The following is a 16,218-nucleotide window of genomic DNA, read 5'->3' as shown; positions in this document are numbered from 1 at the left end:
TGTAACCTTTATTTAACAAGGCAAGTCAGTGAAGAACAAATTATTATCTACTATGACAGCCTAGGAGCAGTGGGTTAACTGCCTTGTTCAGGGGCAGAACAACAGATTTTTACCTTGTCAGCTCAGGGATTTGATCTTGTAACCTTCCGGTTACTAGTCCAACACTCGGCTACCTGCCGCCCAATTATCTCAGCCAATCATTGCTAGCGGGAAGGTTTATGTCTTTTTACAGGGCAAAGCTAACTTGGCTCGTAATTTAACAAATGTATTCATATTTACAGATGGCATACACATTTGTTATTAAGGCACACACAAGTTCACATGCTCCAGAATGCATTTCTGCCAAAATAAAATCATTTGCCACTGACTACTATCAATGTGCTATTGTGAGAATCATTATTGATAGACCTCTTAGATAATTAAATAAATTGCTATTGAAGTCATTCCAAGGTGTAGGTTTAACAGAGCAAATAATAGAGCAAATAAAATGTAATCATACTTTAGAAGTCATATATAGCATTTGCAAATTCATCAACAGCTTTTTTTCAAATATACAATGCATAGGCCTAGGGTTTCAAGCTTTGGTTATAAGTTTAATTTAAATCCCCATCTCAGCCAATAATCAAAGTTAAAGAACAGCACTAGATCAAATCCAACGTTAATCCTAGTAGACCGTTTTGCAGTCCATGTAGAACCCTTTCTACAGAGGGTTCTACAGGGAACCCACAAGGATTCTACCTGGAACCAAAAAGGATTCTACCTGGAACCAAAAGGGGACTGAAGATTCCTTTTGGAAAAAAAAAATCTGTAGTCTGCAGGTGAATATTAACCATGGCTTTAAACACAACAAAATAAACTATGCTGTATGCAGAGCTACATATTCCAAATTGAGCTTGGCATTTAACCTGCACTGCAATCACACTCCACTTCTCCAACATACACTAATGCCTGGCCAGCTTCTGTCCTCCAGGGTCCCTCCGCACTGCCTTCCCTCGCCTTAGAATTATCCGGGAGAGCCAAGCTCCAAAGAGGATCCTTTCTCTTTTAATGTAGCACATCATGAAAGCTGGGAGAAAAATGTTAATAACGCCACGTGCATGTCTGCCAAGCATACAAACCTTGATCTTATGTCTTCTGAGCCATTGAAGGGGAAGTATTGAAGCAACTCACCCCCTAGGTATTTAAAAATGGATGAATGTAAAATACTGTGTGTCGTACTGCCATATGTCTATTCATAATCTTGTGTGCTGGGAGGTGTTCTACACAGACTGTAAATACATTTGTTTGGGGATTTTTTCATCTGGTTTGCAAAAGACCTGGATGCCTGATAGATGCCAATAGTTGATGTGGGTGTTTGTTGGTTTCTATAATGTGATAAGCTTATGTTATAACAGACATTTGACATCTGTTTAGTTATATTTAAATGTCAAGAAATGGATGTCATATTTAGTAGACTACAGAGTACTGCACTACCACCCCCAGACAGGAGACCATGCCGTAGCAACACTCTTTTGTTTGTTTTGTGTGTATGAGTCACTTGGGCTATGTGACTATGTGATCATTACACTCCAGTACCTGTCTGGCTCTATGCCTCCAAAAGTCTGGTGCTTTGTTCCTGAGCTTTCTAAGAGGCTTGATAGAAATGTACAAAGTGTCAACATAATAAGACGCCAAGGGGGTGTGTTTTTATTAGAATATGTTTACTCCGAAATGAATCCACACTGGTGTAACAATCATTCAGTCTAAATTGCTTTTTGTCAGTCAGTTAATCATTTGTTATCATTTGTATTCAGTGGATTAATTTGATCTCCCTCAACAAATCCTCTGTCTAATGATGATTCTGTTGTGTGTAACCCCTGAAATGGATGTGTGATAATGACAGACTTTATGACACTGTGTGTGTCTGTGTGTGTGTCCCTCCAGACACTCCCCACTACGCAGTATGAGCTGGAGATCGTAGCCCAGGACATGAAGGGAAGAGACGTGGGACTAACAGGAACATCCACGGCAACCATCACCATCACAGACAAGAACGACCACGCCCCAGAGTTTACACACTCACTGGTAAGTACCTGCATCCCTGCTTGTTCCTCTGACTCCTGTTCTCTGTCTGTCCCCTGAAATTGTCTGTCCTCTCTGTCCTCTGTCCCCTGTCCTCTGTCTGTCCTTTCTGCCATATCCCCTGTTCTCTGTCCCCTGTCCTCTGTCCTTGTCATCACTTTCTGTCCCCTGTACTCTGTCATCGGTCCCTGTTCGCAGATACAGCTGGTGACGGGCTTGATTCACGTCCAGGTGATGGAGTGGGTTACACACACACACACACACACACACACACACACACACACACACACACACACACACACACACACACACACACACACACACACACACACACACACACACACACACACACACACACACACACACACACACACACACACACACACACACACACACACACACACACACACACACACACACACACACACCAGTTATCCACCATGTCCTCTGCTATCCAATTTAAAATGATAGTGTTATAATTCTCAGAGCCTGCCAGAGGAAAGGCTCAGCTCACATCAGCCGTCATCGTGTGTGTGTGTGACCACATGTAATAAACAACACATCACAGTAGTCAGGTGGTAGGGGCTCACAAGGGATATGTGTGTGTTTGTGTGTTGTGCTGCTATGATCATGGTGTTGGTTTCCTTTGTCAGCACAGCCTCAATGATCTAGTAGAAACCCTGTATGGCACACGTAACCCAATATCCACCAGCCCCACTATCTCCGTCATTCAGAAAAAATGCACTTAACAAACTTAACCTATTTGCCTGTTTGTACCAACTCATGATGAGTCTTTCAAAAAACTGCAACTGTTGCTGTTTTTTTTCTTCTTGAGGTGAAGAAAAACACATCAGGCCCTGGAGGAGAGGTCGTAATGTTGAGTTGTGTGGTTTTTAATGGAAATGCCCAGAGCTGTTGTCAGGCTTTGAGACACATCAACCCCAACCTCCACGAGACGGGCTCCCATAATGCATTGCCATGTCAGAGCGTTGTGAGATCTTCACAATGAAATATTCTGGCTGAGTAGGCATGCTGGGTCCGTGCTGAGTGCACTCTGTCCATGTCCTCACTTAATGACTCCATCTTTCTTCTGGTGATCCGTTTAACAGTGTGGAGAAATGTTCCTTTTAAAAACACAGCCATTTAAGGTGCTAAACTCCTAATATAAGTCCCCACGCACTCAGCAGCCACTAACCTGGCCATGAATCATCTCTTATGACTTCCAACTATTGTGGGTGTGGTTGTCCATGAGCGGACATGTTAATGTGAATGTGGGCACATTCATAGATATTGAATTCCACTTGGAGTGCAGATATTCTGCACTCTCTTGAAAAACCTTTTAAAATAACATATCCTTCTGGATGTTGAAAGTTTTTCAACTGAAAACTCTGTCTACAAACATAGAAGTGCATCTCTTGCATCGTGTATGTGCTGCATTCAAGCTGAGAAAGACATGTTCTGCTTTACCTTTCATTATTCATCAATCAGAGAGGAGCGAGGCTTCCTACCCTGCAGTACACACAGGTGCTGATAGTGTTGGCATGACTCCACATAACACTAGTCTACTTGAAGATGTGCTTAAGTCAACCAGTAGGGGATTCACAAAGTACCCTGCCTAGCCGCCGCACTCTTGAAATAGACTTTAGAACCTATGATTCCCATACAGAGTAGTGAGATATGATAAAGCTCCACAAAGGCAAACATGGTTTGTAAGGTATTACACATTCTCTAGTGCTATTTGTTGACCTAAAATTTTAAATGTAGAGATTCAGATGATTCCTCTCAAAGAGGAAATTCTGTTGGATTTGTATTCCATATCTTCTCTCTCACACAGTGTGAAACTACTTGGAAATGCACTTAACAAGTTCGGGTTGACTTTAACTCATCAAAGATTCTGAGTGAAATGGACTCGCACAGGTCACCATGTAATCCCGTGTAGCCGGAGGGCAGGGTGGGTTTATCATAGAACGGACTTGTTTCATGTCTGGTAAAGATGAACAGACTACAGTATATAACAGTGAGTCATTAGTAAATCTATCATAGTGTTCTTGGTTGGTGTATAGGCATACAGATACTATATACACTCATGAGTCTGTCGAGCTGCACTATTGTTCTCTTTAGCAAGTTTCTCTGAGGGCCGTGTGCAATCTATCCACCCAACTTTTTTAATCTAAGGCTAAATTGCTCTTTCATACTTACGAATGTATTACATTCTGAGAAGCTTCTTTGGGGAATTGGGATCCACAATGCTTAACTTTGTGTTGAACAAGTTCTAATCCCATTTTTATGAGAGTGGAAACAACAAAAGATGATTTGGAATCCCCTTAAAGACAGAATATGTATAGTAGGACATTGATGCCACTCCTGATAAAAACCAACAGCAATAAACCACTGGCTTATATTGTCTTATTGTATTGATTTATTCTGCAATGCAATACTATGCTGATATCTTAGCATAACGATTGACAGATACTTCTGTTGGACCTTGTTCCTATTTGGGGTTCAAAATAATGATATAGCACTAACCAATACCACTCCGTGCATTGACAACTAACTACACCCCACAGTGTGTGTTACTGTGCATTGTCTGTCTTTGAAATGTGTTTATTGACCACTGCTGTTAACTGACCTATGGACGGACTCTGACTCTTCCTGTCAGTCTACATATCAGCCTGTAGTCTAACTGCTGCTCCAGTACAGCTCTGACCACTGATCCACACCACTAAAACACACATTAGCAAACATTTCAAAGTAGGACCGAGGACCGTAACAGCCCCTATGACACAATTTCTGCTTGACCTGAAGTCTCCCTAATTACATTTACATTTACATTTAAGTCATTTAGCAGACGCTCTTATCCAGAGCGACTTACAAATTGGTGCATTCACCTTATGACATCCAGTGGGACAGTCACTTACAATAGTGCATCTAAAACTTAGGGGGGGTGGGGTGAGAGGGATTACTTAACCTATCCTAGGTATTCCTTAAAGAGGTGGGGTTTCAGGTGTCTCCGGAAGGTGGTGATTGACTCCGCTGTCCTGGCGTCGTGAGGGAGTTTGTTCCACCATTGGGGGGCCAGGGCAGCGAACAGTTTTGACTGGGCTGAGCGGGAGCTGTACTTCCTCAGTGGTAGGGAGGCGAGCAGGCCAGAGGTGGATGAACGCAGTGCCCTTGTTTGGGTGTAGGGCCTGATCAGAGCCTGGAGGTACTGAGGTGCCGTTCCCCTCACAGCTCCGTAGGCAAGCACCATGGTCTTGTAGCGGATGCGAGCTTCAACTGGAAGCCAGTGGAGAGAACGGAGGAGCGGGGTGACGTGAGAGAACTTGGGAAGGTTGAACACCAGACGGGCTGCGGCGTTCTGGATGAGTTGAAGGGGTTTAATGGCACAGGCAGGGAGCCCAGCCAACAGCGAGTTGCAGTAATCCAGACGGGAGATGACAAGTGCCTGGATTAGGACCTGCGCCGCTTCCTGTGTGAGGCAGGGTCGTACTCTGCGGATGTTGTAGAGCATGAACCTACAGGAACGGGCCACCGCCTTGATGTTAGTTGAGAACGACAGGGTGTTGTCCAGGATCACGCCAAGGTTCTTGGCGCTCTGGGAGGAGGACACAATGGAGTTGTCAACCGTGATGGCGAGATCATGGAATGGGCAGTCCTTCCCCGGGAGGAAGAGCAGCTCCGTCTTGCCGAGGTTCAGCTTGAGGTGGTGATCCGTCATCCACACTGATATGTCTGCCAGACATGCAGAGATGCGATTCGCCACCTGGTCATCAGAAGGGGGAAAGGAGAAGATTAATTGTGTGTCGTCTGCATAGCAATGATAAGAGAGACCATGTGAGGTTATGACAGAGCCAAGTGACTTGGTGTATAGCGAGAATAGGAGAGGGCCAAGAACAGAGCCCTGGGGGACACCAGTGGTGAGAGCGCGTGGTGAGGAGACAGATTCTCGCCACGCCACCTGGTAGGAGCGACCTGTCAGGTAGGACGCAATCCAAGCGTGGGCCGCGCCGGAGATGCCCAACTCGGAGAGGGTGGAGAGGAGGATCTGATGGTTCACAGTATCGAAGGCAGCCGATAGATCTAGAAGGATGAGAGCAGAGGAGAGAGAGTTAGCTTTAGCAGTGCGGAGCGCCTCCGTGATACAGAGGAGAGCAGTCTCAGTTGAATGACTAGTCTTGAAACCTGACTGATTTGGATCAAGAAGGTCATTCAGAGAGAGATAGCGGGAGAGCTGGCCAAGGACGGCACGTTCAAGAGTTTTGGAGAGAAAAGAAAGAAGGGATACTGGTCTGTAATTGTTGACATCGGAGGGATCGAGTGTAGGTTTTTTCAGAAGGGGTGCAACTCTCGCTCTCTTGAAGACGGAAGGGACATAGCCAACGGTCAGGGATGAGTTGATGAGCGAGGTGAGGTAAGGGAGAAGGTCTCCGGAAATGGTCTGGAGAAGAGAGGAGGGGATAGGGTCAAGCGGGCAGGTTGTTGGGCGGCCGGCCGTCACAAGACGAGAGATTTCATCTGGAGAGAGAGGGGAGAAAGAGGTCAGAGCACAGGGTAGGGCAGTGTGAGCAGAACCAGCGGTGTCGTTTGACTTAGCAAACGAGGATCGGATGTCGTCGACCTTCTTTTCAAAATGGTTGACGAAGTCATCTGCAGAGAGGGAGGAGGGGGGAGGGGCGGAGGATTCAGGAGGGAGGAGAAGGTGGCAAAGAGCTTCCTAGGGTTAGAGGCAGATGCTTGGAATTTAGCGTGGTAGAAAGTGGCTTTAGCAGCAGAGACAGAGGAGGAATATGTAGAGAGGAGGGAGTGAAAGGATGCCAGGTCCGCAGGGAGGCGAGTTTTCCTCCATTTCCGCTCGGCTGCCCGGAGCCCTGTTCTGTGAGCTCGCAATGAGTCATCGAGCCACGGAGCGGGAGGGAGGACCGAGCCGGCCTGGAGGATAGGGGACATAGAGAGTCAAGGGATGCAGAGAGGGAGGAGAGGAGGGTTGAGGAGGCAGAATCAGGAGATAGGTGGGAGAAGGTTTGAGCGGAGGGAAGAGATGATAGGATGGAAGAGGAGAGAGTAGCGGGGGAGAGAGAGCGAAGGTTGGGACGGCGCGATACCATCCGAGTAGGGGCAGTGTGGGAGGTGTTGGATGAGAGCGAGAGGGAAAAGGATACAAGGCAGTGGTCGGAGACTTGGAGGGGAGTTGCAATGAGGTTAGTGGAAGAACAGCATCTAGTAAAGATGAGGTCGAGCGTATTGCCTGCCTTGTGAGTAGGGGGAAGGTGAGAGGGTGAGGTCAAAAGAGGAGAGGAGTGGAAAGAAGGAGGCAGAGAGGAAAGAGTCAAAGGTAGACGTGGGGAGGTTAAAGTCGCCCAGAACTGTGAGAGGTGAGCCGTCCTCAGGAAAGGAGCTTATCAAGGCATCAAGCTCATTGATGAACTCTCCGAGGGAACCTGGAGGGCGATAAATGATAAGGATGTTAAGCTTGAAAGGGCTAGTAACTGTGACAGCATGGAATTCAAAGGAGGCGATAGACAGATGGGTAAGGGAGAAAGAGAGAATGACCACTTGGGAGAGATGAGGATCCCGGTGCCACCACCCCGCTGACCAGACGCTCTCGGGGTGTGCGAGAACACGTGGGCGGACGAAGAGAGAGCAGTAGGAGTAGCAGTGTTGTCTGTGGTGATCCATGTTTCCGTCAGTGCCAAGAAGTCGAGGGACTGGAGGGAGGCATAGGCTGAGATGAACTCTGCCTTGTTGACCGCAGATTGGCAGTTCCAGAGGCTACCGGAGACCTGGAACTCCACGTGGGTCGTGCGCGCTGGGACCACCAGAGTAGGGTGGCCGCGGCCACGCGGTGAGGAGCGTTTGTATGGTCTGTGCAGAGAGGAGAGAACAGGGATAAACAGACACATAGTTGACAGGCTACAGAAGAGGCTACGCTAATGCAAAGGAGATTGGAATGACAAGTGGACTACACGTCTCGAATGTTCAGAAAGTTAAGCTACGTAGCAAGAATCTTATTGACTAAAATGATTAAAATGATACAGTACTGCTGAAGTAGGCCAGCTGGCAGTGGGTGCGTTGTTGACACTACACTAATCAAGTCTGTGAAAGTCTGTGGTGACACAGAGAGGATAGGCTGGTGATACTACCTCCTGGTTCAAGTGGATAGTTTACCCCTGCCACCCCCTCACCTGCAAACCCCATCTGGCCCCCATCTGGCCCTGGGTGATAACTGGCATCTCATCTCTGACTAGCCCATTTCATATTTTCTTAGCAGCAAACTGAGACACAGGGAGCCTGACAGCCAATCCATGCCCTTGCTCCCCCATGGTGATGGGAGAATATGCATGCCCTCCAAATGATAATGATATCAAAGCCCCGGTCCAAGGCACTGCACCTCAGTGCTAGAGGGTTCACTACAGACCCTGGTTTGATTCCAGGCTGAATCACAACCGGCCGTGATTGGGAGTCCCATAGCGCAGTGCATAATTGGCTCAGTGTCGTACAGATTTGGCTGGGTAGGCCGTCATTGTAAATAAGAAATTGTTCTTAACTGACTTGCCTAGTTAAAAAACGTATTAGTGACCTTAATTCATCATGAGGGATGAGCAAAAAAACAACAGCCACTTGGCCCTCTGTGGAATGAGTTTGACACCTGTGGTCATCTGTGATCTACCCAGCTTATCCATTCGAAGTAGGAGGATACATATGCAAAAAGGAAGACTAGTCATTGGTCAGAATAACCAGAATTTTATTTCATGCTCTGGGCCAAAAACTCGATCCCACCTGAAAAGACAAATTCCAGGAAAAAAAATCTTACACTAAACGGGCATTATCATCATGTTTACAATTTGATAGTGTTATTTCGACATCGTAGTGTGGAAATATTGTTGTTTTTTTTAAACAGGAGATTGAGTATTTGACTGCACTGCCCCTTTAACGGTGATAACTGAAACACTGAGGTCTGTCCTCAGGGCCAGGCTGTGCTAGGCTGGGTTATCTGTCAGGGTTGGGCTGGCTGTCTCAGTGAAGGCTGCCATACGCGTGCCGTCTGTTGCTTTGATGGAATGGGCTGTGTCCGTGTGGGAGGATAGTGATGGGGAGGAGGCAGGAAGAAACCTGGGGTTCAGACCATCTTTATTTCTGCTTGAATGCTTTGTGCTGACAAAATATATCCAAATAGATAAGATTTTGTGTGTTTTCCTTGCAACCTATCAAGGTACTGTATATCAAAGTGGCAGTAGTTTAGCTTAACCTTTCCTTTCTCTATCGTATTCAAATAGAAGAAGCCATTTGGTATGAGCGACCATGTGGTGTATAAACATGATCTTAAACCTACAGTGTCTGAAGAGGGCCAATTGCATTCCATATCTTTCCTCATGTCATTTAGATATTGAGATGAATAGGAAACCTCTCATGTTCGCCAGACACTCAGTGGTCCTGAGAGGGTCTGTGTAGAGTGTATGAACACTTGAGTGGTTTGTTCAGAGTAGTGCCGTCCTTCAGGTCTGGAGAACACAAGACGTCTCTTCGGGGAGCACTGAAGAGTCCCCATTCAAATAGCTGATAGCCTTTCTTGTTAAAGTACCATCCTACCACCAACAATACTTTGCTGTATGAAGTATTATTGTATCTACTTTTCATTGAATGTATGACATTTCTGTCCATTGTCTTTCTCACATGGCCTCACAAGCTTCAAGTGACTGTTAATTAATGTAAGTGATCAAGTACTTTGAAAGTTAAAGCATTCATTTCACCAAGTATGGGTTGTAGTAGCCACATTGATATTTGTTTACATTTACATTTTAGTCATTGGGGTGGCAGGGTAGCCTAGTGATTAGAGTGTTGGACTAGTAACCGGAAGGTTTCAAGTTCAAACCCCTGAGCTGACACGGTACAAATCTGTCATTTTGCCCCTGAACAGGCAGTTAACCCACTGTTCCTAGGCCGTCATTGAAAATAAGAATTTGTTCTTAATGTATATGTATATGCCATTTAGCGGACGCTTTTATCCAAAGCGACTTATAGTCATGTGTGCATACATTCTACGTATGGGTGGTCCCGGGAATCGAACCCACTACCCTGGCGTTACAAGCGCCATGCTCTACCAACTGAGCTACAGTTGACTTGCCTAGTAAAATAAATTCAGCAGATTCTCTTATCCAGAGTGACTTACAGTTAGTGCATTAATCTTAAGATAACCACATATTGCAGGCATAGTAAGTCCACTGTTCCTCAATAAAGTAGCTATCAGCAAAGTCGGGGGTGGGGGGGTGGGGGGGCAAGTGGTCAAATGAATAGTTTATCTGCAAGAACCCAATCCTCAGCCAGATGCATTGTTGGGCTGCCATAACCTTGCATTATCTAGTTAATGGCATACATATACTGTCAGTCTAGGCCTTTTCACTTTGTCACAAAGCATGTAACATTGAGGGCCACACAGTTGCGGCACCCTAGTACGATTCACTTTTTCTTGTAAAATAAGTTGAAATTTAAAAACCTTTTGTTGTTCACACTAAGGGGAAAAAAGTATCTAAACTGAAATTTAGATTTTCCTTTAGAAATTAAAAGAAATGGCTGGGGACGCAATTATTCAAAATTCAAAATAATTTGGTTGATGGCAAGTGATTCTCATTTAAGTGTAATTTATCTCACCTGACCTGTGGTAAGTTGCAGGTGCTTAATGGGTAAAAATAGTAATTTAACCAGTTTAAAATACACTGCTCCAAAAAATAAAGGGAACACTGTTACGAATAACTATGAGTGCTGGATGGAATCAGGCGCAGAGAGCAGGGTTCTGTCGTTTATCAAATTTATTACACCGGTGCAACCGAAAATGAACACGCCAACACACAGGGCGTATATAGGTTGCCAGTCCAAAACAACAGGACAAAAAAGACCAGAGAATAAAGATAAGAAAACAAATCACACCATCAAACACAGAGTAACAAAAAACAAGCCCGCACAAAATACCCAGCGGGCCTAGTGCCCTTAAATACCCTACAAACAAACCCTAATAAAAAACAGGTGTACCCAATTAACCACTAACCAACACAGACGGAAAAAGAATCGATGGCAGCTAATAGGCCGGTGACGACGACCGCCGATCCCCGCCCGATTAGGAAGAGGCACCCTCTTCAGCGAGGTTTGTGACAGTACCCCCCCCCCCCTGACGCGCGGCTCCCGCAGTGCGCCGAACCCGGCCTCGAGGACAACCCGGAGGACGAGGCGAGGGGCGATCCGGGTGGAGGCGGTGGAAATCCCTCAAGAGGGAAAGATCTAAAATGTCCCTCCCCGGTACCCAGCACCTCTCCTCCGGACCGTACCCCTCCCAGTCCACGAGGTACTGCAGACCCCTCACCCGGCGTCTCGAGTCCAGAATAGCTCATACTGTGTACGCTGGGGACCCCTCGATGTCCAGAGGGGGTGGAGGGACCTCCGGTACCTCATTGTCTTGTAGGGGACCAGCTACCACCGGCCTGAGGGGAGACATGAAACGAGGGGTTAATGCGATAATAAGAGGGAAGTTGCAATCTATAACAAACCTTGTTTATCCTCCTCAGGACTTTAAATGGCCCCACACACTGCGGCCCCAGCTTCCGGCAGGGCAGGCGGAGGGGCAGGTTTCGGGTCGAGAGCCAGACCCTGTCCCCTTGTGTGAACACCAGGGCCTCACTGCGGTGGCGGTCAGCGTCTCTCTTCTGCCGTTCACTGGCCTGCCTGAGAATCCTGGACTGCCCGCCAGGTCTCTCTAGAGCGCTGTACCCACTCCTCCACCGCAGGAGCCTCGGTCTGACTCTGATGCCACGGTGCCAGGCCCGGCTGGTAGCCCAGTATGCATTCGAATGGCGACATATTCGTAGACGAATGCCGAAGAGAGTTCTGGGCCAATTCTGCCCACGGAACGTACCTCGCCCATTCTCCTGGCTGGTCCTGGCAATACGACCTCAGAAACCTACCCACTTCCTGGTTTACTCTCTCCACCTGCCCATTACTTTCGGGGTGATAACCAGAGGTAAGGCTGACCGAGATTCCCAGACGCTCCATAAACGCCTTCCAAACCCGGGACGTGAACTGGGGACCCCGATCGGAGACTATATCCTCTGGAACCCCATAGTGCCGGAAGACGTGGGTAAATATAGCCTCTGCAGTCTGTAGGGCCGTAGGAAGACCAGGCAATGGGAGGAGACGGCAGGACTTAGAGAACCGATCCACAACGACCAGAACGGTAGTGTTCCCCTGAGATGGGGGAAGATCAGTAAGGAAATCTACCGAGAGATGGGACCATGGCCGTTGTGGAACCGGGAGGGGCTGTAACTTCCCTCTAGGAAGGTGCCTAGGAGCCTTACTCTGGGCGCATACCGAACAGGAGGAGACATAGAGCCTCACATCCCTAGCTAAAGTGGGCCAACAGTATTTCCCCCTAAGACCCTGCACTGTCCTATCAATCCCCGGATGACCCGCAGACGGTAGTGTGTGAGCCCACCGAATCAATTTATCACGGACACCAAGCGGTACGTAACCTCGACCAGCTGGACACTGTACAGGCACAGGTTCAACCCTCAACGCCCGCTCGATGTCCGCGTCCACCTCCCATACTACTGGGGCCACCAGCCGAGAGGCTGGAAGGATGGGAGTGGGTTCGATGGACCGGTCCTCGGTGTCATAGAGACGGGACAGTCGGCCTTAGTGTTGAGGGAACCTGGTCTGTAAGAGATCGTAAATCTAAAACGTGTAAAGAACATGGCCCACCTAGCCTGACGTGGATTCAGTCTCCTCGCTTCCCGACTATACTCCAGATTACGGTGGTCAGTCCAGATGAGAAAAGGGTGTTTAGCCCCCTCAAGCCAGTGTCTCCACACCTTCAGGGCCTTTACCATAGCTAGTAACTCCCGATCCCCCACATCATAGTTCCGCTCCGCCGGACCCAGCTTCTTAGAAAAGAAAGCGCAGGGACGGAGCTTCGGTGGTGTGCCCGAGCGCTGAGACAGCACGGCTCCAACTCCAACCTAGGACGCATCCACCTCCACTATGAATGCTAACGAAGGGTCCGGATGCGCCAACACGGGAGCTCCGGTGGCATATATAGGTTGCCAGTCCAAAACAACAGGACAAAAAAGACCAGAGAATAAAGATAATAAAACAAATCACACCATCAAACACAAAGTAACAAAAAACAAGCCCGCACAAAATACCCAGCGGGCCTAGTGCCCTTAAATACTCTACAAACAAACCCTAATACAAAACAGGTGTACCCAATTAACCACTAACCAACACAGACGGAAAAATAATCGATGGCAGCTAATAGGCCGGTGACGACGACTGCCGAGCCCCGCCCGAACAGGAAGAGGCACCCTCTTCAGCGAGATTCATAACAAACACTAAAATAACACATCCTAGATCTGAATGAATGAAATATTCTTATTAAATACTTTTTTCTTTACATAGTTGAATGTGCTGACAACAAAATCACAACAATTATCAATGGAAATCAAATTTATCAACCCATGGAGGTCTGGATTTGGAGTCACACTCAAAATTAAAGTGGAAAACCACACTACAGGCTGATCCAAATTTGATCTAAAGTCCTTAAAACAAGTCTAAATGAGGTTCAGTAGTGTGTGTGGCCTCCGCGTGCCTGTATGACCTCCCTACAACGCCTGGGCATGCTCCTGATGAGGTGGCGGATGGTCTCCTGAGGGATCTCCTCCCAGACCTGGACGAAAGCATCCGCCAACTCCTGGACAGTCTGTGGTGCAACGTGGCGTTGGTGGATGGAGCGAGACATGATGTCCCAGATGTGCTCAATTGGATTCAGGTCTGGGTAACGGGCGGGCCAGTCCATAGCATCAATGCCTTCCTCTTGCAGGAACTGCTGACACACTCCAGCCACATGAGGTCTCGCATTGTCTTGCATTAGGAGGAACCCAGGGCCAACCGCACCAGCATATGGTCTCACAAGGGGTCTGAGGATCTCATCTCGGGAACCTAATGGCAGTCAGGCTACCTCTGGCGAACACATGGAGGGCTGTGCGGCCCCCCAAAGAAATGCCACCCCACCCCATGACTGACCCACTGCCAAACCGGTCATGCTGGAGGATGTTGCAGGCAGCAGAACGTTCTCCACGGCGTCTCCAGACTCTGTCACGTCTGTCACGTGCTCAGTGTGAACCAGCTTTCATCTGTGAAGAGCACAGGGCGCCAGTGGCGAATTTGCCAATCTTGGTGTTCTCTGGCAAATGCAAACGTCCTGCACGGTGTTGGGCTGTAAGCACAACCCCCACCTGTGGACGTCGGGCCCTCATACCACCCTCACGGAGTCTGCTTCTGACCGTTTGAGCAGTTCTGGCAGTGCTCCTCCTGCTCCTCCTTGCACAAAGGCGGAGGTAGCGGTCCTGCTGCTGGGTTGTTGCCCTCCTACGGCCTCCTCCACATCCCCTGATGTACTGGCATGTCTCCTGGTAGCGCCTCCATGCTCTGGACACTACGCTGACAGACACGGCAAACCTTCTTGCCACAGCTCGCATTGATGTGCCATCCTGGATGAGCTGCACTACCTGAGCCACTTGTGTGGCTTCCACTAGAGTGAAAGCACCGCTAGCATTCAAAAATGACCAAAACATCAGCCAGGAAGCATAGGAACTGAGAAGTGGTCTGTGGTCCCCACCTGCAGAACCTCTCCTTTATTGGGGGTGTCTTTCTAATTGCCTATAATTTCCACCTGTTGTCTATTCCATTTGCACAACAGCATGTGAAATTTATTGTCAATCAGTGTCGCTTCCTAAGTGGACAGTTTGATTTCACAGAAGTGTGATTGACTTGAAGTTACATTGTGTTGTTTAAGTGTTCCCTTTATTTTTTTGAGCAGTGTATATCATACCACAACTGTAGCCTTTTGTCATGTCAAGCATTGGGTCAGGTGGTGCAAGCTCAGTTAGCTTCGTGTTCAGTTAATGTAGTAGTGGTTGTTATTGCATGCCTTTGAATCCTAGCTGATCCTTTCTATCTGAAATACAAAATATAACCGTTTCTCTGAAAGTGAACTAGAAAAAAAAACATTGGAACTTTTTTCATACTTACTTTACATACTGGATGCCTAGAAGGTGTTAAGGCTGAAACTTTAACTGAAACTGTGTACAAAAAAAAGGTTGTTGTCCATTCAATAATGACATCACTCTGAGGTGAAGCACACACTGATCACTTGTACTATACATGGTGGCAAACTGTAGTTGGCGACAAGCTGTTGTCACTAGAGGACTTAATTGGTTGTAAGGTTATAATTGACTGTGGAACTTGTTTTTTGTGTGCCCATCTTTTCCCGTGAAGCTTAGAGTTGGCAGTAGTGTGTACATCATTTTCTCTGTGGGTTCAAGGTGCAAACAAAGCTATTTACATTGCCTTCATTGTATATGTGCAAAGCAACCTGCATAGCAACACAAGTCTGTTATAGCTGTCAGCCAGGTTGTTATGTTCAAGTTTGGTTGAAAAGTATTGATGTTATTTCACTGTCTAGGTTAATGCAATGATTAGAGTCCATTTTACTGTTATAGTTATATCAACTAATAAAGGCAGAGCTGGTTTTCTGTGCCACATGTTCAGCTGAAGTGTATCTATGGGAACAGCTTGAGCTGGATCTCTTCAAATTTAATAATGATGCAGGTAAGCTCATTACCTGCCTTGGCCCATGTATGTAAGATGTAGGAGGAATGGAGAGAGTGTGTGTGTGTGTGTGTGTGTGTGTGTGTGTGTGTGTGTGTGTGTGTGTGTGTGTGTGTGTGTGTGTGTGTGTGTGTGTGTGTGTGTGTGTGTGTGTGTGTGTGTGTGTGTGTGTGTGTGTGTGTGTGTGTGTGTGTGTGTGTGTGTGTGTGTGTGTGTGTGTGTGTGTGTGTGTGTGTAGGAGGATATTTTCTCAAAATACTGCTAGCATGCTAATTACCCACATACGAATAAGAGCATGCACAGTTCAAATAAATTAACCTTTCAAAAGTATCAAACCTAAGTGGAAAAATAATGACAAAAGTTGCAGCATAGGATTTTTCTTTGGGGGCTTTTCAGTTGTTTTTGTGAAGTCAGGTCAGATGATGCCAGCAGTCAGAATGGGAGAGAACACTGCTGTCTGTAGAAAGACATGTACCTTTGAGAGTTAGAATCTTGGCTGTGATGGCA

The 16,218-nt window shown here is 47.1% G+C and overlaps 1 protein-coding gene across 4 annotated transcripts in view; it reads left to right on the top strand.

The window, feature by feature from the left end:
* Positions 1-16,218, top strand: part of LOC124000216 (cadherin-13-like) — a 701,352-nt gene that overhangs the window by 536,099 nt on the left and 149,035 nt on the right. For all 4 annotated transcript variants that reach the window (XM_046306448.1, XM_046306439.1, XM_046306433.1 and 1 more), the window contains one exon: positions 1,924-2,064. In XM_046306448.1, coding sequence (XP_046162404.1) covers positions 1,924-2,064 — 141 coding nt within the window. The remainder of the gene's footprint in view (positions 1-1,923; positions 2,065-16,218) is intronic.

This window comes from Oncorhynchus gorbuscha, linkage group LG02 (assembly GCF_021184085.1).
Source record: "Oncorhynchus gorbuscha isolate QuinsamMale2020 ecotype Even-year linkage group LG02, OgorEven_v1.0, whole genome shotgun sequence".
NCBI classification, from domain to species: Eukaryota; Metazoa; Chordata; class Actinopteri; order Salmoniformes; family Salmonidae; genus Oncorhynchus; species Oncorhynchus gorbuscha.
This window is presented reverse-complemented; position numbering and strand designations above follow the sequence as displayed.